The following is a 25,202-nucleotide window of genomic DNA, read 5'->3' as shown; positions in this document are numbered from 1 at the left end:
TGGAAGAGTTGAGTTGGAGATGTGTGTGGGACATTCATGTGGTGATATCCAAAAGGAAGTTGGTGATGAAGGCCTGGAACTCTGCAGGCCTGATGAGGCTGGTTGTGTAGATTTGGGAGTCGTCTTAATAGAGATGATCGTTGGAATCCAAGGTAGCTAATGAGATCACTGAGAGAGAGGGAATCTTTAAAGGAAAAAAAAAAAAAGGTAGTCCACAACCAAGCCCTGGGACACACCCAGGCATAGGGGGCAGGACACAGACATTGATCCAGAAAAGAAGACTTGAGAAAGACCAGTCAGACAAGCAGGATAGAGATGGAATGTGGGTGAGGTCCTGTTGGTTCAGAATCCTATTGTACTTATACAGTACCTGAGGACCTGAGCTATTCTTTTCCCCATGATTAGACCAACTAGGAAAAGCAGGCAGTCGAATACTAGTACAAAAAGTACTCCTTTCCCTATTACTCAGAAATAAATTTGGACTCCAGCTTCCCTAAATAGTAATGAACTTGAAGGACTTGTAAGAATCATATCCTATCCATTTCTGAAGTATTTTCCAAAGATTTCAGAATGGTGGGTCTTCACTAGGAAGTAGTAGCTACTGTGCCCTGTGACAAGATTGCTGTTACACCATTAGGGATCAGATGTTTAGACTTCCACTTGCTAGCGTATGAGAGGTGGGAGGTCGGGGAAAGGGGTAAAAAATTCAAACAAAAAAAGTTGGAGGGGAGAGGAGCACCTAGTTACCTTTAGTGAATTCAGGTGGCCTGGCCCAGATGAACTCCGCCTTAGGTCTTGAAAAAGCTAGCAGAAGTAATTACTGAGTCATTGTAAGAAATATTTGAAAGATCATACTGTAGGAGATGTGGGGTGTAGTTTTTTTTAAATGTCAAATCAATCAGAGAAGTGATATTTGGAAGTTGTTAAAGTTCAGCCTTTTATGAAAGCTATGAAACTATTTGCATAATTTATGTAAGGTCCTTCTCTTGCCCCTCCCACCACTATAATGTAAGCTCCTTACAACTTGCCCATTGTAAGTACTTAATCAAGTGCTTATTGAATTGAATTGAAAAAAAACCTGAAATATCATAGACAGGGGGAGAGGTACCACAGATTGGAGAAAGGCAAATATTCCAATCGTTTTTTCTCCTTTTAAAAATTTAAATTTTTATTTTATTTTCAAATGAAGGTCTTCACTTCTCTGCCTCTTCCCATGTCCCAGTTTTTAGGAAAAAAATTAAAAAAGAAAGGGAAATCCTCAAACCTAAAGGCCAGTGAGCTAGATTCCAATTTCTTGGGAAATTTTAGAACAGATGTTCTAGACATGTTGTCCAAGGTCCAAGTAGGGAAGTGAGATTTTGAAGAGCTAGCATGACTTCATCAAGAACAGGTCTTGCCATGCTAACCTCCTTTCCTTTTTTTTTTTTGACAGAATTACTAAACTAGTAGTTGAGGGAAATGCTGTGGGTATTGTTTATCTGTTTACCCAGATCTTAGCAAAGCTATTGATAAAAATATCTCCTAGTGGAAAAGATGGAGAAATATTCAAAACTGACTGGATTACCAGGCTCAAAGTAGTTTATTGGATTCAATGCCAACATGTCAAGTCTTCAGTGGAGTACCTCAGGGATCTGTGTTTGTCCCTGTGCTGTTGAACATTTTTATTAACGACTTGGATAAAGGCAAAGATGTGATGATCTTCAAGTTCTCAGAGGACGACAAGCTGGGAAAGATAGCTTACATTCCAGAGTACAGCATCAAGATCCAAATGGTTCTTAACAAACTAGAGTATTTGGGCTGGATCTAAGAAAATGAAATTCAATAGGGATGAATCACTGAATCAATAAACATTGTCTGTTTCCTTCCCTTTCCATTTTGTGATTTCATCTAGAGGTTTTGGGGAGACTCAGTTGGGGTTGCATTCTCAAAGATTTTCCTAGACCCAGGTCTCCCCTAATAATCATGTAGGGAAAGCCCAAAGCTAAGAATTCCAAGAAAGACATAGTTCATGTTGTGTAGCGCCTCCACACCCCCCACCAAAAACAAAAAAAGCCAGCACTCTTTCAAGGAGTCTTTGTATAAGAAATATAGTACAACCCCCAAGTGATGCCTTATTCATGAAATCTACTATGGCCAGTCATTGGATAAGAGACCAAGGAGCTCTGGATCTGGGTCTCAGCTCCTCACAGTACAGCACATGGACTGGAGACTCTATTTCCACCCCCAGTGCAGACTGAGGTTCCTGTAACTGGTCTTGTTCCATTCAACGTCTTTCACCATCATGGATGTCCACCCGCTTCTGAAGTATTTGGCTCATGGCTCACTCGTGGAGCACGGAATCCAAGGAAGACCCTGGGAAGTTTGTTGCCATTCCAGATTGGCATCTCTGACCTTAAAAACTTTAGTTCCTATTTCCTGTGACCAGAAGACAAGAGATATGTCACAGGCTCCCTGGAGGGTTGGTTCTTTGCTACTTTTTGGCTCACTGAGTGAGTTCTGCCTTCTCCTTACAGCAATTTAACACATTTGTTTTCTAAACACCGCACACTGAAGGGGAAATTATTGAACTCATCTGTGGTCACAAACTCACAAACAAGAGATTGCTACATCTTCTTCCTTGAGTGTAACCTCGATGTTTTGGGTTTTTTTCCCATTTAGGTGGTATCATGGCAATCTCTCTCGACACGCCGCAGAAGCGCTTCTTCTCTCAAATGGAAGTGATGGAAGCTACCTCTTAAGGAACAGTAATGAGAAGACTGGTCTATACTCTCTTTCTGTGAGGTATGTCGTCCTATCAAGAAATGAGCACAACATAACAGCACTTGACAATTATATCAATGCACCTCGAGCTCTGGGCTCACTCTCCCAGTGCCCTCTATCACACACCCAACCAGAGCTCAGCTATTACTTTTTCCCTCTAGGGTGGAGGATAATTTTCTAGCAGTAAAGGCTCATGAGCCCCCATCAGTGTATGTCCCTTATTGATTATCTTTTTAGATAAATTAATTACCCAGACTTAAATAGCTTTTAGAAAAAAAGATATTTACTAAGGTAATATAATAAGAACAGCTGGTACAAACTCTGCTCCAACCTGGGACCTACTCACAACGTCCACGTGCAGAGTCCAGGGAGAACTGGGCTCAGGCTTAGAGCACGTGAAGCAAAAGGAGGAAGTCGTTGCTTCCAGAAGTCCTTCCGCTCGAAAGCCTTTTCTCCCCTTCATAACCCGACCCCTCCATGAAGTTATCTCAGGTATGGTGTATCTTTCTACCGAACACTTTGTAGAGTCCCGAAAGTGCCTGTCCTTAGTGCGTCTAGTTGATTCTCAGCTCCTGATGTAAATAGTCCCGTCAGCTCTTCTAAGGATGCTGGTTAGAACACTGATGAGAATTCCAAATCCTCTGACTTTCTGAGTCCGGGAAGTCATCTTCTGGTTAAGGTGGGAGAGTCAAAGGCTCTTCTCTCCTCCCCCCCCAAAGTGATTATCTCCCAGGAATTTGGCAAGAGCTCTCTCTTTCACTGAAAAACTAGGCTCGTTTATATAAGAACCATAGGGTATGACGGAGACTTTTCAGACCATCCCAACACAGTTTCTTTGCATAATTTCTTCCTTTCCTCTAATAGCTTTCATTCCTTCCAAATGGAGCAAAGACTTCTCAAACCTAACCTAATTCCCTCAGTTGATTGGTTCACTAAACGTGTTCTTACCTGGTTAAAGTTATTACTTGAAGTGGGATGGAATAATTGATTCAATTGACACCCTCCCCCAAGTTACACTTCGATCTCCTTTACCCCCACTCTTGTACCACTGGATCACAAATCTGCATTGCTATTTTTGGACAGTCTGGTTAAGGAGCTCCCAAATCTGAATGGTAAAATAGCCAAAACGTGCTTGCTCACTCACAATTAGAATTATATCGGTGATAAAAGCTACATTGTAGAAGGGTGTCTGCCCAATACTTCTCAGAGAATTAAGCAGCATAGAATTCTTTCCACTCAAAGATTTATTGGTTAGAATGGCAGTGAGATATGAGAATGCATATTTGATCTGAATGACAGTACACGATGATGGTCCCCAAATACTGTCAGCATTTGCTTTATTCTATATGTAGTATGAACATCCTAACCAAACATGGTGGGAGCTGCATTAGGATGGAAGTGTTTTATTGTCTTTGATGATGAGACCGAGAAGAATGATCTTCCTCTTGAAGGCAGTGTGGTGCAGTAGAGCAAGTACGGTCTCTAGAAGCAGGGGACCAGGATTCAAATCTGCCTCAGTCACTTCCTTCATGTCCTTGGGTAAACCAATCATGCAATTACCCTTGACTTCAGTTTCTTCATCAGTAAAACGAAGCATTTGGACTAGGTACCCCTAGTGTATAATTCTGTTCAGTTCCCTGAGGGCCAAGGAGTGAGAAGGCACAAAATCACTATCTTACCTGTTTGTAGAGTTTGAAGACGAGACCATTAGGAATCCAGTTTTTAAATCTTCAGAGCCACAACTAGAAATAAGTTGGTGAGGGAACAAACTTGAACACGGTCAACATTGTTTTAAAATAATAATGTATTGGCTTTAAGGTTTCCAAAGAACTTGCTTCATAACAACCCTTTAAGGAAGACATTTCAAGTGTCATTATTCTTATTTCATAGACAAAGAAACTGAGAGGTTCATAGTACTGCCCAAGCACACACGACCTGGAAGTATCAGAGCTAGGACATAGACCCCATCTCCTGTCTCCAACTCCAGCGCCCTTTGTATGAAATCACTCTGCCTCTTGAAACCAATCAATCAATCAATCAATCAATAAACATTTATGAATCAGCTGTTATGTGCCAGGCATTGTGCTAAGCAAGGGGGATACAAAAAGAGGCAAAAGGCAATGCTTGCCCACAAGGAGCTTACAATCTGAATGAATATGCAGGTCACCATTAATGTTCTCAAAGCATAAACGCTGTAAGATGTCAATGGAGAGAGCTAATCATATAGAAGACTTATTATAAAGGGTGTGTGTGTGCATGTACATGTGTGTATTTTCTAGGTATGCCCTATTCCAGGAGAGGGGAATCTGCAGGCCACATGTGGCCCTCTAGGTCCTCAAGTGACTGAATCCAGACTTCACAGAACAAATACCCTTCATAAAAGCATCTGTTCTGTAAAACTTGGACTCAGTCAAAAGGCCACACTCAGGGACCTAAAAGGCCACATGTGGCCTTGAGACCGCAGGTTCTCCACTCCTGCCCTATTCCTTTTCTCTCTCACTCTACACCTTTTTTTTTTAACTGAGTATATAAGGGCCCTTTAGAGAAGTCGGACAATGAAGGAACAAAAATGATTACTCCCCTACATTCCATCCAAGAGGCAAATCAGGTTTTGTATGTACTCTGCAAAGCAGAATTTGTCTGATCTTCTGGAGACTGAGCCATGCCCTGAGAAAATGTAACCATTGCATCAAATGTCTTAGTTCTTGGACAGTAACGACTGGAATCATATCAGGATTGTGTATTTCTTTAAGAGAAATGATGAATTTCACATAAATAACAAATAGATATGTATAGGTGATAAATGTTTTTCCCCTTTCAGGGCCAAAGAATCTGTCAAACACTTTCATGTAGAATACACAGGCTATTCATTCAAGTTCGGCTTTAACGAGTTCTCAAGTTTGAAGGAGTTTGTCAATCATTTCGCAAACCAGCCTTTGATTGGGAGCGAAACAGGTAAGCTGTGTGCAAATGGAAGCCTTGTAAGAGGTTGTTTGAGAGATGGAGAGAAAAGAGGGAACATAGGAGCCAAATGTCCGTAACTGTAATGATTTGTCACCTACACTGGCTTTTGAACGTGAAATCTGAGTTGACCTTTAGACTCAATGCGCTATTATACTGTTACTAGCTTTGAATCAGAAAAACTTGATGTCAAATCTGACACCTACTGTGTGACCTTGGTCAAGTCACTTAACCTTTGTTTGCTTTAGTTTCCTCAACCATAAAATGGGAATAATAATAGAACCTAGAACCTACCTTCTAAGATTATTGTGAGGATCAAATGAGATAATATTTGTAAAGGGAAAAAAGTGCTTGACACACTGCCTGGCACATAGTAGGAACAGTGTAAATACTTATTCCCTTCCCGTCCCCCCTTCGGTTAACTCTGAGACTAAACTGAAGAACCAGTTCACATCCGTACTAGTGAAACGATTCCTCATCAGGGAGTTTCTTGTACCACAAAAAGAATAGGCTGAGTTAAAAGAAAAGAGGCCAGATTTAGAATTTCAGAAGAGAAAGGGATGTTGTTGTCAACAGCCTTTTTCTTTAGATAGGCTTAAGTGAGAAAAAGATACCAGGTGTTGGGAGATGCACTGTGGGAACTCCCTCTAGCAATGCAGAGAGGTGACTTTCTAGCACAGTACCTTCAAGTCTCTGGGAGTTGTCTGGAAGGTTGAATGACCGACCCAATGTGGCCATACAGCTTGCATGAGTCAGAGATGGGACTGGAACTCAGGCCTATCCTGGCCCCAAGACTAGCTCTCTGTAACATAGGCTGGTAAAAACCTAAAATGGAGTTTTTTGAGCCCTGTTTATGATAAGAGCAGCTAGGTAGAGCAATGGATAGAGCGCCAGGCCTGGAATCAGGATATCCTGAGTTCAAATACAGCCTTAGACACTTACTAGCTGTATGACCCTGGGCAAGTCACTTAACCTTGCTTGCCTCAGTTTCCGCATCTGTAAAATGAGCTGGAGAAGGAAATGGCAAACCACTCCAGTATTTTTGCCAAGAAAACCCCCAGATGGGGTCATGAAGAGTCAGAAATGACTGAAAAATAAAACAGTAAAAATGCTAAGATAAAGCCAACCTGAGATATCGAAGGTCTCCTTCAAGCCCACCTCAGAACTCTGCACACAGCACACATTCAACAAAATTTGTGGATTTGATGAGTCAACAGCACAGAAAAACTCCTTGTTAGTGAAAGTGTATTCATTTGTTGTTGTTGTTGTTTTTTATCAATAAGGGAATATCAACAGGAAACAAAGAAAAAACAGTGACAAGACAGATTTGGGGGCTCTTCACAATTGTGTGTCTTCACTGACCAATAATTAAAACAAGTAAGAGCTATAGGGTAACTGATCACTAATACCCATTTAATTGTTCTTTGTAGCCCTGAGATACGTTGCCATTGAGATCCTTCAGAGTTACTCTTCAGTCATGAGAACCAGAGGAGAGAATGTAATAAGTTGTTCCCCAAATCAACAGAGCTGAAATTGCAACCAAAACATAGCCTATAAATCTGAGCCTAATCTTGATGGTAACAAATGGACCTTTAATAAAATATGGCCATGAACAGAAAGTATAGAAGTAAGAGAAAGAGAGAAGCTGGAGATGCACCCCCACCAAATTCATAGGTGCATGGTGAAGGGACAGTAAGTTCTTTAGTCTCCTAACAAAATTAGGAGCTATGGGAAAATAAGACAAAAACAATGAAGGGGAGGAACTGGGATGGTAGAAGGAAAGTCCCTCTCTAAAAGGAGAGAAGAAAGATTACCCCCAAATAACATTTGCATGAATGGGAGATGAAGCAAGGAAGGAAGGAAGGAAGGAAGGAAGGAAGGAAGGAAGGAAGGAAGGAAGGAAGGAAGGAAGGAAGGAAGGAAGGAATTTAAGTAAATTCAAAACATTTGAGATAGAGCAGATAATGGAAGAGAGGGCAGAGAAGAGCCTATGGGGTTCACATCAAAACAGCATAAGGAAAATTAATTACAGGGGTTAAGTATTGACTTTGAAGATGAAGGGAATAAAAAGCAACACTATGTGAGGGTAAACACAAGCTTAATAATAATAACTTTAAAAGTGAATAGACCAAAGAAATCTAATAAAATGGCATCCAACAGTTTCAACAAAAAAAATCTAAAAACAAAGATACATCTGGAATCAAACGAGGAGACTGAATTAAAATATATTATATATCAGGTGATTCCAAAAGAGCAGGAGTTGCACCTATGCTAACAGACGAAGCAAAAATAAAATTTCTCAATGTCAACAGAGATAAACTATATTATGCTTAAATGAACCATAGACAATGAAATAATATCAGTACTAAATGTATACCCACAAAATGGCATAATATCTAAATTAATAGAGGAAAAGCTATCTGAACCACAAAAAGACATAGAAGTTGACACAATTGTAGGAGACTTTAATTTTCCTCTCTTAGAGCTGGATTAATCTAACAGAAAGATAGACAAAAAAGGAAAACAGGGAATTGAACAAACTACTGAAGAAGTTAGCTCTAAAAGACTTAAAGCATCCTCTGAATGGAAACATTAAAGACTATACATATTTCTTGACATCATAGTTGCAAAAATAGGCTATGTGTTGGGGCATAAAGAAGTTACAAACAAATGTTAAAAAAGCATGAATGCCATGCACATTCTTTATAGACTATAACAATAAAAGTGGCAATTAATAAAGAGAGTACAAACAAAAGATAAATAGAAACAGTAATGGCATCCTGAATAATGAGATTCAAAGAAGAAATCACAGAAATAATCAATATCTGTGTGAAAGATTGATAATAATGAGACAACATGCCAAAATTTCTGGAATGCAGTTAAAGCAGTCCTCAATGGAAAAAAATCTCTAAAATTTACATGAACTACCTAATCTACCTGCCTGAATAATTTCTCTCTCTTTCTCTCTCTCCTTCTTATACACACACACACACACACACACACACACACACACACCCTGATTCTGGGTCTTCAGAAAACATTCTAACTATAAAGTTTTTGATGAAGAGAAATGAATTCAGAACACAGTTCAAGATGCTTTTTATTCTCACTCTATACCTGTTTATTTTTATCTTTAAAATGAAAGTTTTAAAAAAGCAAACTTAGTGGATAGTTAGGGGTGCTGACATCAGCACAATCTCTGTCTTATATTGGCTCTGTGAATCTGAGTAAATCACTTATATCTCAGGGCCATAGCAACTCCAGACTAGAAGTTGCGGAACAGATACAGATCTGCATCGACTGAGGAAGTTTCTTCACTGGTAGTTCCTTATACCAATAAGGTCACAGGTCTGGGGGGAAAATGAAAGGGCAAAAAAAAAAAACAGAAAAAAATCTGCAAAATGTGGGAGGACAGGATTGAATGCTCTGGAGGGTCTCTCCCAGTTGTGATGATTTCTTAATTATGGACTGTATTAAATCATTCCAAATTGCCATAAGAAGTTGCTGTTGACTAATTTCCCGTGTTTACATTTACTCATATTTGAGTTCTTTAAACTCCTAAAAATTCATTTTAAAGTATAAAACTTATTTTTAAAGTAAGCAATAACTTGTAAAACCAATTCTCATCAGTAATTTAAACACATAAATGCGTAGGGGTTTTCTCATTACTAATGCTTTATTATTTTGTATAGACTGCAATCGAGTTTTTAACTTATTAACTGATACTAAATTTAAGCTCTTCCTTGTTTATACAAATCACCATCAAATATGAAGGTGAACCAAAGGGCAATGATGAGAAGTATGCAGAATGTACTTGGAAATTATCATATAAGACATCTACAGGCAGTCTCCTGCCTCTTTAATCACCCAGCCAGCATTACGAAATAAGAGTTCAAGTCAAGTATTGCATAGATCTGGACTTCCCTCTTTTCACAAATACTTCTAAGCCAAGAAAATTCTAGTTGGCTTTTTTTTTAATGCTGAACTTCTGCTAATATTAAGATTCTGATCCTTGACTGAAGGAAGTTATCATACTATCATAGTTACTTTATAAGGTTCTATCATAATTTCCTTATAAAGTTAAGCCCTGCTTCCTCAAAGGTCTCTGCGATACACATTTACTTTAAAAGGCTAAAATGTTTCAAAATTAATCTTATTTTAAGACTATTATAACACCTCTGGAGGTGATTGGAGATTTTGAGATTTTCCATGCCAAAGATTAGCTGGTTTTGTATTCTTTCCTCTCCTCACTCCCTAAAAAATAGAAGAAAAGCAATTTTAAAAACCACCTCAATAACCAATTGACTTAGCTTCTTCCCGAGGGAGTGGGGCATATAATAAAATGCATTGACTTAGCATTCTTTTCTGTGCATTCAGAAGATATTGTAGCATGCTTTGTATAAAAAGTGAGGTGCTACTTGCAAAGCAGATCTGATAAATCATAGAAATACTGTGGGGAGAATCCTTAGAGCTTTAAACAAAGGAGTTTATACGTGGGGTCACAAAAAGTCTTAGTGAAGTTTTGAAGATACTAAAGCTTTCAGCAACACATGAAAATAGAAGAGGAACATGAATAGGTGCAAAAAGAAAAGTTACCTTGTTTCCAGTTCGGTGAATGAGCAGAGCTTAAGACTGCACCAAGACTTTTGCGACACCCTAGATTTGATCCTAGGGGTAACAGGAAGCCAAGGAGTGTGCTACATTGTAAGGAAAATGCTCTTTAAACCAAGTGAACTATTATTCCTGGGTTTAGATAATCTTCTCTAAAGTTCCTTCATTCTCAAGATTCTGCTCTTGTTCTGTCCTTCTAATCATGTCCGACTCTTTGTGACTCCATTTGGGGTTTTCTTGGCAAAGACACTGCCATTTCCTCCTCCAGCTCATTTTACAGATGAGGAAACTGAGGCAAACAGTTACGTGACTTGCCCAGGGTCACGCAGCTAGGAAGTGTCTGAGGCAGGATTTGAACTGAAGAAGAGGAGTCTCCTGATGCCAAGCCCAGTGCTCTAACCACTTTTTAAAGATGAGGAAACAGAAGACCAGAGACTTAAATTTATTTATTTACCCAAGGTCACACAGCTAATTATAGCAGAGCTGAGGCTAAAATGCAGATTGCCTCACTTCTGCTGTTTTCACTGACCAGAATACTTTTGTATATAAAAATGATACCATTGTTTTGAAGCACTGGATGCGATATAAATTGCTCTTCTACCCTAATTCATGTTCCTCTTATATTTTATACCTGTATTCATAAATAATTGTTGTTATTTAGTCATTTTAGTTGTATCTGACTGTGACCTCATTTGGGGTTTTCTTGGCAAAGATACTGGAGTGGTTTGCCATTTCCTTCTCCAGCCCATTTTAGAGATGAGGAAACTGAGGCAAACAGGGTAAAGTGACTTGCCCAGGGTCACACTAAAACCAGATTTGAACTCAAGAAGAGTCTCCCTGACTCCTGACCCAGGGCACTATCCACTGTACCACCTAGCTGCCCATTTAATAATACTAGCTAATGTTTATATAGCACTAAAGCACAGGTCTGTACAGTAACAGTGACTCCCTATTCAGTAATGGTAGCTCCCTATTACCCCTATGATCAAAAATAAAAGCCTGTGTTGGGCTGTTTAAAACCTTCATCCTATGGACCCTCTACTTTTCTGGCCTTCTTAGACCTTAATCTTTTCCCTGTAGTCTACAATGCAGTGATTCTCCCTCCCTGCCATTCCTCAGACACAGGACACCCCTCCTCATTCTGGGCATTCTCACGAGCTGTCCACCATGTCTACAATGCTCTCCCTCCTCATCTCCACCTGACTTGCTTCAAGCTTCAATTAAAGTCTTACCTTCTACATGAAGCCTTTTCTGGTCTCTTTAGTCTGAGAGCTCTCCCTCTGAGATGATCAACAATTTACCTTGTATGTATCTCGTTCATACATAGCTGTTTGAATGCTGTCTCCTCCTTTACACTGTGAGCTCCTTGTCAGGGGAAGAGGGAAGGAGGAGTGCTTTTTTGCTTTCTTGGTTCGTATTCCCTATACGGCGCTTGATGCACGGTAGGTACTTAATAAATGCTGATTGACTTGAATTGACCTTGAGGTTTCTAGGTTTTACTTAATCCTCCTAACCATTCTGAGGTGATCCCCATTTTATAGATAAGAAAACTGAAGCTTAGAGAGATGAAGTGACTTATCCAGGGCCACACAGCTCACATGGAATCCAGGTTTTCTGGGCGATGCTCTATCCATTGTATCCGTATGTTGCCTCATATGCCATGTGCAAGGAAGGCTTGATTTAGAGCCAAGAAAACTGAGTCAGACTCCACCACTCAGCAGCTGTAAGACTGAATGGACACATCATTTAATCTCCCTAAGTTCCACTTTCCTCATCAGAAAATGAGGACGTGCAGTATTTATACTATATAACTCATGTATGAGTATTCGGTGAACCCCAGTCCATTATGCAAATGAGATTTCTTATGACTGGCCAGGCCAGTTTTCTAGGATCTAGGTGAAAAACCAAGTTGAGAAAACAGCTTGCAGCCTACTAGGGAAGATAAAACACGTACATAAACAAGTGTGAAACAGTATAAAGCAGAATATGATAAGGACAAAGGTGAGTTCCAAAAAATTGGAGGAAGAAGAGCTTATTTCCCATGGAAGGAGGAGAAGAGGCGAAGGAGGTTTGGGGTCAATGCTGCATGGAGGAAATTGCCTAGAACTAGCTTTGATGAAGTGAAGGATTTCAGCAGGCAGAGATGTGGAGGGAGGACCTTCCAGGCATGGCTGCCTTGCCTACCTGGATGCCTGAAACAAAGGGCAGGATGAGATTGGGCAACAGCGAGTGAATTATCCAGTTTGACTGGACTGCACAAAGCTCCTGGCAGTTTTGACTGGAAAGCTAGGATGGGGTAAAACTGGGGAAGGTCTTTTAAAGGGCTTTTGATTTTGTTTTAGAGGCAATAGGGAGCAAGGAAGGTTTTTAATCAGGGGTATGATGTGGTCCAGCCTGTACATTAGGAAATTATTTTTTATAGCTTTATCAAGGATATGTATTGGAAAAGAGAAAGACTACAGGCTCAAAGACCAGTAAGAAGGCCTTAAAGAGCCCAGAAAAGGCTTGATCTCCTGAGTGGAGAGGAGAGGATGTGGTATCACTAGACAACAGCCTGAATTTTGGGCAGCAGAGCATAGGTGTTGACAAGTGCACTAAGCTAGATTCTGTGAACTGACTCTCACCAGCTCTCCATACTGGTGATCTGCCTAGCCCATGAATTATCACATAGGATTCAGTGGGATACAGAACTTATGTCTCTCAGATACATGAAAAGCCCTTTTCAAAATAAGATGAGTGTGAGGCAGCTAGGTGGGTCAGTGGATAAAGCACCATCCCTGCCCTCAGGAGGACCTGAGTTCAAATCTGACCTCAGACACTTACTTAGCTGTGTGGCCCTGGGCAAGTCACTTAACCCTAATTACCTCAAAAAATAAAAAGAATGGGTAAAGTGTAGTGGTTATATGTTGTTCAGTTGCGTTGAGACTTTGTGACCCCATTTGGGGTTTTCTTGGCAGAGATACTGGAACAGTTTGCCATTTCCTTCTCCAGCTTATTTTACAGATGAGGAAACTGAGGCAAACTGGGTTAAGTGACTCGCCCAGCATCACACAGCTAGTAAGTGTCTGAGGCCAGATTTGAACTCAAAGATGAGTCTTCCTAACTCTAAGCCCATTACTCTATCCACTGTCCCACCTAGCTGCCCCAAAATTAGTGACTACACATGCTAATAATGATCTGATTGGTAATGGGTATTTGACAGGCTCTCTCTTCTCCTTTCGTGGTGTTTAATAACACTTGCCACCATTATTTGAACCATTAGAGCCGTGGGTTGGGTTTCACAATGGATTCCAAATATCCTACTGCACCGGACTTTCCAGATCTGAACAATTTACTCCTCTGGGTTCCTATCTTCCCCATTAAGAAAAATGAAGGTACTTTCCACCTACCTGTAAGTAGAGAGGTTAATAAGGATGGTTATAACCTATGCTGACAGAAGGTCAGCTCTTTGGGGTCACGGATGATTTCCTTTTTGTCTTTTTTTTCCCCTCAGTGCCTGGCATAGTGCCTGGCATATAGTAGACAAAAATGCTTCTTGACTGACTGCTACATTGGAGCTTGTGGGAGTAAGACAAAACACAGATGAAATGATTATTCACATCAACACGGTTTGGGACATTGAATCTTGCTTATGATGGAAAAGGAATGTCTTTAACATTCACTTGTACCTCAGTGAGTAGAGATTTTAGGGGAATGAATGTAAATCAGTGCCTTTTCTGCTACTTACAGTCTTAAAGTTGCCTGGGGCATTGATAGGTTAAGGTTTTTTTGCCCAGGGGCACCCAGCCATCATATGTCAAACTCAATCAGATCCTTATCAGCATGTGTAGCATGTGTAGTACTATTTTTGAGCCGCTAGGTGGCGCAATGGGTAGACTTCTAGTCTCAGCGTCCGTCAATTCACTGTGCCTGGACGGACACCTTACAGTACTGAGGATGATGAAACTCCGTATTCATAGAGTCATTGAATGTTAGGCTTGGAAGCAAATTTGGAGATCTTCTGGTCCAATCCTTCCATTTCACAAATGAGGAAATGGAGTCCCAGACCAGTGAAATGACTTGCCCAAGGGCACAGAACAGTTAGTGGCAGAACCAGCCATTGACTCCAGATCTCTTGACGGCCAGTTCTCTGCCCTTTCCACCACATTGTACTGCTTTTCCATTCATATAGACCTGTGGAGAGAAATACTAACAGAAGAGCCTAATCATTGCTCTAGTATTAAGACTTACTCTTTGCATCCAAGAATATCAATGAAAAGAGGATCAATTTTACTTTTAAAAGTAATAGTCTACGGGCAACTAGGTGGCCCAGTGGATAGAGCACCACCTCTCCAGTCAAGAGGAATTGAGTTCAAATCCAGCCTCAGACACTAGCTATGCAACCCCGGGCAAATCACTGTACTCCAATTGCCACCAAAAAAAAAAAGTGACAGTCTACATATTTGTAAATTACAACAGCCGTATCAAACCGAAAGAGAAAAGAGAGGGCCATTAAACTATACATGAGGATCCCTGTGAGCTATATATGAACTTGGAAAACTACATATTAATATTATCTATGTTTTATTGTACTTTTATTTATTGTTGAATATTTCTCAATTCAGTTTTAATCTGGTTTTTTAGCAACACCAGGGAATGTTGCAGCAATAATGCAGCTCATTGGCCATGTGTTTACATCTCTGCTATACAGCACTCTTTCTGCATCCAAGGGGTTCCACCAGCCCACTCAGTTGTTCAGTTCAGAAATTATCTAAGTTCATAATCACTAGTCTGTAGACCAGAGTCTATAGATGGATTTCAGGGGATCTAGGAACTTATATGTGAACTAACCTCTAACTGAAATTGAGGATCTCTTTCCATTATGAATGATGTAGGTGGTGACGGTAAATATTTAACTGGCTCTCTGAAAAAAAAATTTACACATACATTTTTAAATTTAATCTTCATTATTAACATTTTCTCCATCAGTTTCTCAGGTCTAGATTTTTTTTTTTTGGCAAGGCAGTCGGGGTTAAGTGATTTGCCCAGGGTCACACATCTATTAAGTGTTAAATGTCTGAGTCTGGATTTGCACTCGAGTCCTCCTGACTGCAGGGCTGCTGCACCATCCACCATGCCACCTAGCTGCCACAGGTCTAGACAACTAAAAAAAAAATATTTTGTTGCCTTTGCTTATTTCTAGGATGTAAATGCTCATACTGAAAATGTAGCAATTGTCTCTCCCTAGCCAACACAAGCTGGCTCTAGAACACACCTAGATGCAGCAACAACATCATTCTGAGAAGTGATCCATAGACTGCCAGAAGGAGCTCTCTCTCTCTCTCTCTCTCCCTCCCCCCTGGTGTCTGTTTCTCTCTGTCTCTGTCTCTTTCTGTCTCTGTCTGTCTGTCTGTCTGTCTCTCTCTCTCTCTCTCACACACACACACATACACACACACACACGGTTAAGAAACTCTGCTCTAAAAATGTACCTCTACTGAGCAATTCTGAAACCAAATTTAACTTCAGAGGCAGGAACAAACCAACTTCTAGAAGCAGGGAAGAAAATGAAGTAAAACCTGAAGCCATATTTCCTAAGCTCCTGGTCCCTGATTCCTCTTATGGTCTTTTCACCCCTTCTCCCAACCCCCATCAACTCTTGCCCCCTATCTGAGAGTTGCAGCCAAGCCCTAAAGCTGTCTTGGTCCCACTATCTTGTATGTTGGAGTTTCCTTGTCCATTTGTCTGGGGCTCTAGCTCCTCTTTCCAAAACATGAGAGACCTCACTGAGTTAGTAGTGTTTCCCCTGGTAGGTTTCAGCAGTCAGATGAAGAAAACCTCTCCTCTGGGGTCACAGAAATGAGAAGTTGTAGAATGAGTTGGCTTCTTGCCTCATCCATCATTTCAGTCTAAATCCAACCCCAGCCACATAAACTAGAAGAAGCAGATTGGCACTACTACTTTGCTTTCAATTTATAATCCACTTTCCTGAAGCAGGGAGTTCATTCATACTTCCTTAATTGAGTTAAAATACTAATGTTTTAGGAATTCTAAAGTTTTAGAATTCACTCTAGGGGTGAGGAAGACCAAAGCTGAAGTCCTGGAGGAATTTGGGACATCTGGGGCTATCCTGGTCGTAGGCCTTCAGTGCTGTGGACACAGGGAGGTCAGCCAAAGCCCTTTCCAAGTTTAAACCTCATCCCACAAAGGCATTCATTCACTCATTCATTCATTGAACACTTACTCAGCTACTCCTATGTACAAGCCACTAGACGTCACAATGGTAAATAAGACACTGTCCCTGTCCTTTATAATTGAATAGGAGACTTACACACAGCCTCTAAAATTTCAACGTGTTTGGAGGATAAAGGGATCATCAGGTATGGTACCAACTGGTGCCACCCATCATGGCCATATTTTTCAATCTGGCCCAGGAACTCCTGGCTTATACCTTTATAGTTGTTCCTTTTTTAAAGTCCTATGGTGCCATACCAGTCATTCAATCTTTTGCTGTTCATTCTTCTTCATATTCTCCCAGTTCCCAAGTTTTGTTGATTTTACCTCCACATTATTTTTTGCATCTATCTCTTTCTCTATAGTTACATGGCTACAACTCTTAATTTAGGCCTTTGCCACCTCTTGTCCTGACTACTGCTATAGCCTCCTGATTGATCTCTTTGCTTCAATATCACCTCTCTCCAAACAGTAACCAAATTCATCTTCTTCTTTTTTGTTTTTATTTTTTTGTTTTTTGAGGGGTTTTTTTGGTGAGACAATTGAGGTTAAGTGACTTGCCCAGGGTCACACAGCTAGTATCATATGCCTGAGGCCAAATTTGAACTCAGGTCCTTCTGACTCCAGGGCCAGTGCTCTATCCTCTAGCTGCCCCCAAATTCATCTTCTCAAAGAACATCTGAATATATCATTCCCCTTCTCAAGAAGCTTCGATTGTTTCCCATTGACACTAGAATAAAATACAACTTCCTCAATTTGTCATTTAATTTTTAAATTAAATTTTCTACATTATGAACTTGAAAAATATTAACAAACATGAACATTTCCACACTCAAAAAAGAGAAAGAGGATTGAATATGAAACTGGAAATGTCTGCTATGTACGATTTTTTTTAAAGTACAATTTAAACTTAATGCATTATTACCAACAGAGCCCTACTCATCTGTATCCCCTTCTGAGTTTCCTTCTTTGCTCTTGTGAATTTTTTGAATGTTTCATTGATGACCTTTTTTCTTTTTTTCTATCACTATCACTACACCCTTTGCCTTTCCCTATAAATTTCTCCTTCCCCTAAAAAGCCCATGATTGTAATCAGTAGGTATAGTCAAGCAAGAAAAGCAAAAAATTGCACTTCATTTCCCAACATGCTGTTCTCCTAGATTTCATAATCTCCAGAAACTCAACATCTTGTAAGATAATATCTGAAACTCAGACCTCTTTAGTGTTCCCTACCCCTGCATCTTCTCCTTCCTTCTGATTGGAGAGGGTGGAGGGTGGCTATCAGAGCTCCTCTCAGGTCTCTACCCTTTAAGGAGGGTGCTCAAGGCAGTCACCTCATCATTTCCCACTCCCATCTTTTCATCATGCCCTCGTGCCTGGTACCCTCTCCCCAACCCCACTCAACCCTCTTTTTACTTTTTTATATGTCACCTTCCCCCCTCAGATTGTGAATTCCTTGAGGACAGCAACTGTCTTTTGTTTTTCTTTACATATCCAATGCTTAGCACAGTGCCTGGTACATAGCAGGCACTTAATAAATGTTTATTGACCATGTTTATTGACATGTTCATCTCATTCTATATCTCCTTTCCTCTCTGCTCAGAGGTGAAAAGTATGGAAGATTCTATACTCTGTATTATAGGCATAAGCTTGCTGGAAACAATATTTATTAATTTCAATTAAACTAATTCTGTTTCTGCTCAGAGGGGAAGAGGTCCAAAAAAGGGCAGAGTTAACCTATGCCACTGAGAATCTAACACAAGCCCATTCTGGAGTTAAAATTCACAGCATTCCCAGAAAACAGATAAAATTTCACAGTCAAGATTAAGGTTAAGCAGAGTTTCAAAGTTTAGCTAAAAATCTGCTTTATTAAACAGAACAAGTCAGATTATTTTTGGCACACCGATGAAGCATCATATTCCTAAAACCACTCAATCCCTTTTCAGTTTCTCTCTTCAAGGGTGCTAGGTAAAGACAAGAGATATTTCCATTAACTGAAGTAATCAAAGACTTCCTTCTTTCCTTAGTCAGATCATTATGCTAAACCAATATGGAGGTATTCTATCAAAAGGGAGAACACGGTTCCTTGAAGTAGATCCTTTTTCCTCCTTATCAAGGGTCTAACTGCTTAAGGTATTGTTTCAGAATTGGGATTTCTCATCCAGGAGTGACCAAGCACTTTAAGTCATCATCCTAATAATTTAATGTGTAGCCCAAAGGAAACAGGTAGCCTCCAATATGTTTCATAGAGGCATGCTTCATCCTCAGTTTTTTAAAGTCATGATGGGGCAGCTAGGTGACTCAGTGGATAGAGCACTGGCCCTGGAGTCAGGAGGACCTGAGTTCAAATCCAGCCTCAGACACATAATACTTCCTAGCTGTGTGACTCTGGGCAAGTCATTTAATCCCAATAGCTTCACGTTTAAAAAAAAAAATTCTGAAGTCTTCTGACATTGTTTTACAATGTTCAATACCATATTGGAGTCATTCTTTACGCTGTTCTGGTTCTGCTCACTTCACTCTGCATCACTTTAAACAAGTCTTCCCCAGTTTCTCTAAAACCATCCCTTCCATTGTTTCTGATGGCTCAATAATATTCTGTTGTCTTCTTATGCCATAATTTGTTCAGCCATTTGTCAACTAATGGGCATTCCTTTAGTTTCTAGGGCTTTAATACAATAAGAAAAGTGCTACAATTTTTTTTTGTTTTCTTTTTTCTTTGAACTTTGTGAGAATATAAGCCTAGTAGTGGTATCACTGGGTCAAAGGCTATGCACCGTATAGTGGCTTTGGATGGATGTATAGTTCCAAATTGCTCTCCAGAAAGGTAGGGCCAATTCATAGTTTCAACACGTTAATTAATTATTAATTAATTCCACACATCAATTAATGTGCCTGTTTTTCCACAGGACCTCCAACACTTATTTTCTTTTTCTGTGATCTTTGTCAAGCTGATGGGTATAAACCTCTGACTTATTTTCATTTTCATTTCTTTTATCATTAATAATCTGGAGCATTTTTTTCATATTGTTGTTAACTTGTACTTCTTTTGAGTACTACCATATCCTTTGATCTATTGGGAGAACACTCCCTATTCTTTATTTATATCAATTTTTATATATCTTATATTTCAAATTGCTTATCAGAGAAATTTGCTGAATAGTTTTTCTTTTTCCCCAGTTAACTTTTGGGGGAGTTCTAATTCTTCTAAGAATCTAACTGTACTGATTTTGTTTGAGCAAAACCTTTTCAATCTTACATAATCAAAAATTTCTATTTTATCTCTTATGATTTATCCCCAGTCCCTCATTTGGTCCAGAGCTCTTCCCCTATCTATAGCTGTAAACAGTATCTCCTTTCTTCTTCCAATTTGTTTACGATATGACATTTTATGTATAGGTTTTGTATCCATTTGGATCTTATAGGAGTATGTGCTGTGAAAGCATGGTCTAAAACTAATTTTTGTTGGGCTGTTTTCCAGCTTTTCATCAGTTTTTGTTGGATATGAGTCCTTATCCTGGTGGTCAGCATCCTTGGATTTATCGAACACTGTGCTACTGCCCTGCATTGCTTCCGGGTCTTCTGTATATAATCTGTTCCATTGACCAACTTTCCTAATTTTTGGCTAGTATTAAATAATTTTGATTTGTACTGCTTAGTTATATGGTTTGAGATGCTAGATCTCACTTTCTTTTCATTATTACCCTTGCGATTCTTGACTTATTGTTCCTTCAGATTAATTTTTTTTTTGATTTTGTCTAATTCTATAAATAACTCATTGGTACATCGATTGGCATAGCACTGACTCCATAAATTAATTTAGACAGTATTCTCATTTTCATTACATTGGCATGGCCCAATCATGATCAATCAATAGCTCTCCTATTACTTAAATCTTCATTTAAGCAAGAGTGTTTTGGAGTCCTATTCCTTTTGTGTATATATCTTAGCTGGCAGACATTCATAACAACAACAATAATAACAACAATAACAACATTTATACAATGCCTCCTGCATGCCAGACACTATACTAAGTGCTTTATAGATATAATCTCATTTGATCTTCCCAACAACCCTGGGAGGTAGGTGATATTCTCTCCATTTTACAGTTGAGGAAACTGAGGCAAACAGAAGTTACGTGATTTGCCCAAGGTCACAAGGCTAATAAATTTCCACGGCCAATTTTGAACTCAAGTCTTCCTGACTCTAAGCTCAGAACTCTGTCCTACACTGACTAGTTGCCTAATATCTGACTTCCCAATATTTTATGGATTTTGTAGTTATTTGTAATAGAATTTCTTCTTATCTCTCTTCTTGGATTTTGTTGTTAATATACAGAAAGACTGATGATTTTTGTAAGTTTATTATATATTCTACTGCTATTACTACTACTACTACTATTATCACATGTCTTGGAATTATTGATTGTTTTAATTAGCTTTTAGTTGAATGTCTAAGAGGATTCTTTACCTTTTTTGTCAGTCTGGTGAAATTTATCAACGCCTCATTGAAGCTCATTGATTGATTGGAGCCTGAGCCCATAGATACTATTTTTATTTGTTTGTTTGTTTGTTTTAATTTTTAACATTTGTTTTTATAATATTTTGAGTTCCAATTTTTTTCTACCTCCCTCTCTCCCCTCCCCCATCCCCAAGACGGCAAGCAATCTGATATAGGCTATATACATGTGCAGTCAAATTAAACATATTTCCACATGACATAGATGTTATTTTAAAAGTTAAAAGAAGGACCAAAATTAAAGTTATCCCCTTTTGAGGGTTTCTTCTCAGTATTTTATACTATATGTCATTCTCCTTCCTTTCCAAATGAAACACACTAGTAGCAGTTTCTTCACTTGGACTATTACTTTGGCCTCCAATAGATTTTCCCTAATCCAACCCCAACTTTTCACAACTGCTAAAGTAATCTTCCTATGGCACAGGTCTGAGCATGTCACTTCCCTGCTCAAAACCTTCAGGGGATCCTCCTACTCTAGTCTAGTTAGGCAGCAACATGTTTCTTACTAAGTGCCAAGCACTGTACTGTAAATATAGAAACAAGAATAGACAAAACAAAACAAAAACAAACCAAAAAAAAAGAGAGTTCCTGCCCTCAGGGAGCTCACAGTCTAAAGGGGAGATGATGTGCAAACAAGTATGTATATAGAAGAGATATACAAGTAAACTAGAGGTGATCTCAGAGAGAAGGCACTAGCAGTGGGAGATGGGAGGTAAGAACTGGGAAATGACTCTTGATGAAGGTAGCATTTGAACAGAGTCTTGAAGGAATGAAGGAAGACAAACTCCTTAGCCAAGTATTTAAGACCCCCTCTTACCTACCCACAATCTGACTGCCCCCTACATTTCTAACAATATTCTGCCCTTCACTTGCTCTACATTCCCAACAAACTAGACCTTCCAGAACTCAACACCCCATCTCTTACCCCACTATTCCCCAAACTTAGAAGGCAATCTCCACATTTCCATCTCAGAATCTTTGTCTTCCTTCAAGTCTCAGTTCAAGTATCACATCATCTGTGAAGGATCCTACAACTCTTGAATGGAATTGGTGACATTTAGGGTGATAATAATGATAATGATGATGACGATAATGATAATAATAATAATAATAATGATATGAAGAAGAAGAAGGAGGAGGAGGAGGAGAATAGAAGAAGCATTAATACAGCACTTGAAGATTTACAAAAAGCTTTCCAAATATTATCTCATTTTATCCTTATAACCATTCTGGAAGGCAGGAGCTATTATTATCCCTATTTTACAAAAGAGAAGAATGAGGCAGAGATTAAGTCACTTGCCCAGGTCACACAGACAGCAAGTGTCTGATGAAGGAGTTGCCTTCCAGCCTCTAGCTATTGCACCATCTAGTTGCCTATAAAGATGGACCTTTCCTGCAAGTAAAAGAAGAATTGGATATATGCAATGTCCATACTCATTTCATGTTCACTTGATCAAAGCAAATGTAATTAGTTAAGAGATAGGAGAGGAGTTAAGGGGGCATTGATGTGTGATTTAACCAATCAGAGATTAATACATGATGTCTTAAAATTCTTACTATAAAACTGAAATGAAGTCAGAGTATTGCAATAAATACTTCTGAAGTACATGTTGGTATTCTCTTTATCCAGTTTTAGCGAAGTCCGAAAGAAAGCCCAAGCACAGCCCTCTGGTTAGCCCTTGACCCTGTCCTTCTGGCAAAGTTGTATGAACCTATGTTTTCCCTCCAATTCAGGCACTTTAATTGTTCTGAAACATCCCTATCCATGCCAAGTGGAAGAGCCATCCATCTACGAATCGGTCAGGGTTCACACAGCAATGCAGACAGGAAGGACAGAGAGTGACCTGGTACCCACAGCTCCTTCAGTAAGTAACTATCGCGCTGCTCAGAAGCCAGCTTTGTGAGAGGGGGGGAAGGGGAGGGAGGAAGGGAGGGGGAGAGACAGAGACAGAGAGACAGATGGAGACAGGGACAGAGAGACAGAGAGAGAGAAAACACTCAACCTAAAAGCAATTTCTGGGACAAGTTTCTGGGTTTCTTGAACTGAAAGGATGTAAGATACAGTGGATGGAAAACTAGTCTCTGAATCAGGAAGACCTGCCTCTGGTACAAATTGATTATGCGACCCTGGACAAGTCACTTGAGTTCTCAGTGCCCCCAGGGATGCCTCTAAGATACTAAGTTGCAAAGCAGATGCCAACCTGTTTTGATAGAGAAAGTTTCCCTACCCAACGGGATCCCAAGTTCTGATCAATCAGTCGGACAACTAGCATTTATTAACTACCTACTATGTGCTAGGCTGTGTGCTAAGTGATAGAGAAAGAATAAAGCCAAAAGACAATGCTTGCTCTCAAGAGGCTCATGGTCTAAAGAAAGCAAACTTGGTCAGTAAGTATTCTTTTACATATGGATAATATTCTAACTCACGACTATGGTAGCCGTAGTAAGTGAGAGATGTAACCCCCAAGGATCCGGTCTGACCCCTTAATCCAGTTCATCTGAGCCGTGGAAAGTACTGAACAAATATAGACTGCTTACAGGCATTCTTTCAACTTTTTATGAAAGACTTCTAAATGTGAGCAGGATGCCATCTTTATGGTGGAATTGGTAGAATGATAGATACTTGGTAAAATATATGGCCTGTGAGTCTGCTGTATGTGATAGACATAAAATCACATGATATTACTCACTCTTATTCTCCTGTTTTATTGAGATATGAAATAACTTAACCAAACAAGATACTCGTACATATGGGAAGGGAAAAAACAAAACCCCGAATCATTGCTCTGCCTAACTGACCGCTTCAGAGAGTGTCCATTAAATTCCTATTTGCTATGAAGCAGGAGCTAGTGCTCACCAGGCTGCCTGATCTTCTGTCCCACTGGCAATCCCCACTCCCTTCGTCACTCCAGAATTCTGGTCTTACTGTGAGGAGCATTGAAACAGCTGGTGGACATGATTGCCAAAGCATTTTTTATCTCTAAAAAATGTGGAGTGCCCAAGAGGTGATTTGGAACTCAGTCTGAGAATGCCCCTGAAGCAAAAGGCAAGGCTCAAAATGGGCGTGAGGCACATTTCAAGATCAAGAGATTGTAATCCAAAGTGGTGTACAGATAACTTCTGAGGCTTGAGAAGAGAGGAGTTGAAAGACCTAAAGCCAAATCCAGTACTCCTCTAGAATAGAAAAGAGATGTAAGGGCAGATGTCATGCAGTATGGAGCCCCTGGTTCCACTAACTTCTCACTTCTTTCCTAGCTGGGCACCAAAGAAGGATACCTAACGAAACAAGGGGGACTAGTGAAGGTAAGACCTGGTTTTGTAAGTGACGCCTAAAGAGACGGAAAGTAAGCAGATAGCCTAGAGTCTAACTGGACTCCTAAATTTGACATAGTGACTCTGTTCTTAGATGTATTCAATGGACCATTATGCTTTCATTTTTAACAGAAAGAATTATTATTCTTGGGGTAGCTAGGTGGCACAGTAGATAGAGCTCTGGCCTGAGTCAGGAGGAGCCGAGTTCAAATCCAGCCTCAGACACTTGATACTTAATAGCCGTGTGACCCTGGGCAAGTCACTTAACCCTGATCGCTCTACCAAAAAGCTAAAAAAAAAAAGAATTATTATTCTTTTCTTGGTGATAAATTACACATATATATGTTTAAATGTAATATATCTCATTAGATATTATATTATACATATGTTGCATAATATATAATAGTGTATATTGTGATATATTTATGCATATATGTAAGTATAATATAATGTATAACATGTACATTATATAACATAATGTATAATATAATATTATATATAACTATAGAATATATATTTAAACACATATGTATATACTTGTACAAGTCACTTAATGTTTCAGAGCACGTGATGAATGGCATTGCTAGAGGGAGTTTCTCAACTGGGAGTTGCCTATACCAGTGGAATCACAGGTCTGGCCTAAAATTAATTCATTAATTTATTTATTAATGGAGCCAGTGAATTGCGATAGCTAATTATTCAAAACTAGGAAAGCGACTTCAAAGTTCCAAGTCAAATACCTACAAAGACGTTTATGATTTACAACCAAGGTGCTTCTTAACAGGCTCATTGAGAGGGAAGGTAGCAAATTTATTCTAGAAAAATTT

At 39.5% G+C, this 25,202-nt stretch overlaps 1 protein-coding gene across 3 annotated transcripts in view; it reads left to right on the top strand.

Moving 5' to 3' along the window:
* The window catches only part of DAPP1 (dual adaptor of phosphotyrosine and 3-phosphoinositides 1), a 55,360-nt gene that overhangs the window by 23,781 nt on the left and 6,377 nt on the right, over window positions 1-25,202 (top strand). For all 3 annotated transcript variants that reach the window (XM_020988282.2, XM_020988281.2, XM_078148379.1), the window contains exons 2-5: window positions 2,659-2,781; window positions 5,582-5,715; window positions 22,798-22,928; window positions 24,319-24,366. In XM_020988282.2, the coding sequence (XP_020843941.1) occupies window positions 2,659-2,781; window positions 5,582-5,715; window positions 22,798-22,928; window positions 24,319-24,366 (436 nt within the window). The remainder of the gene's footprint in view (window positions 1-2,658; window positions 2,782-5,581; window positions 5,716-22,797; window positions 22,929-24,318; window positions 24,367-25,202) is intronic.

Source organism: Phascolarctos cinereus, unplaced genomic scaffold (genome assembly GCF_003287225.1).
Source record: "Phascolarctos cinereus isolate Bilbo 61053 unplaced genomic scaffold, phaCin_HiC Scaffold_9;HRSCAF=440, whole genome shotgun sequence".
NCBI classification, from domain to species: domain Eukaryota; kingdom Metazoa; phylum Chordata; class Mammalia; order Diprotodontia; family Phascolarctidae; genus Phascolarctos; species Phascolarctos cinereus.
The sequence above is the reverse complement of the archived record's forward strand: the minus strand, read 5'-3'. Positions and strand labels throughout refer to the sequence as shown.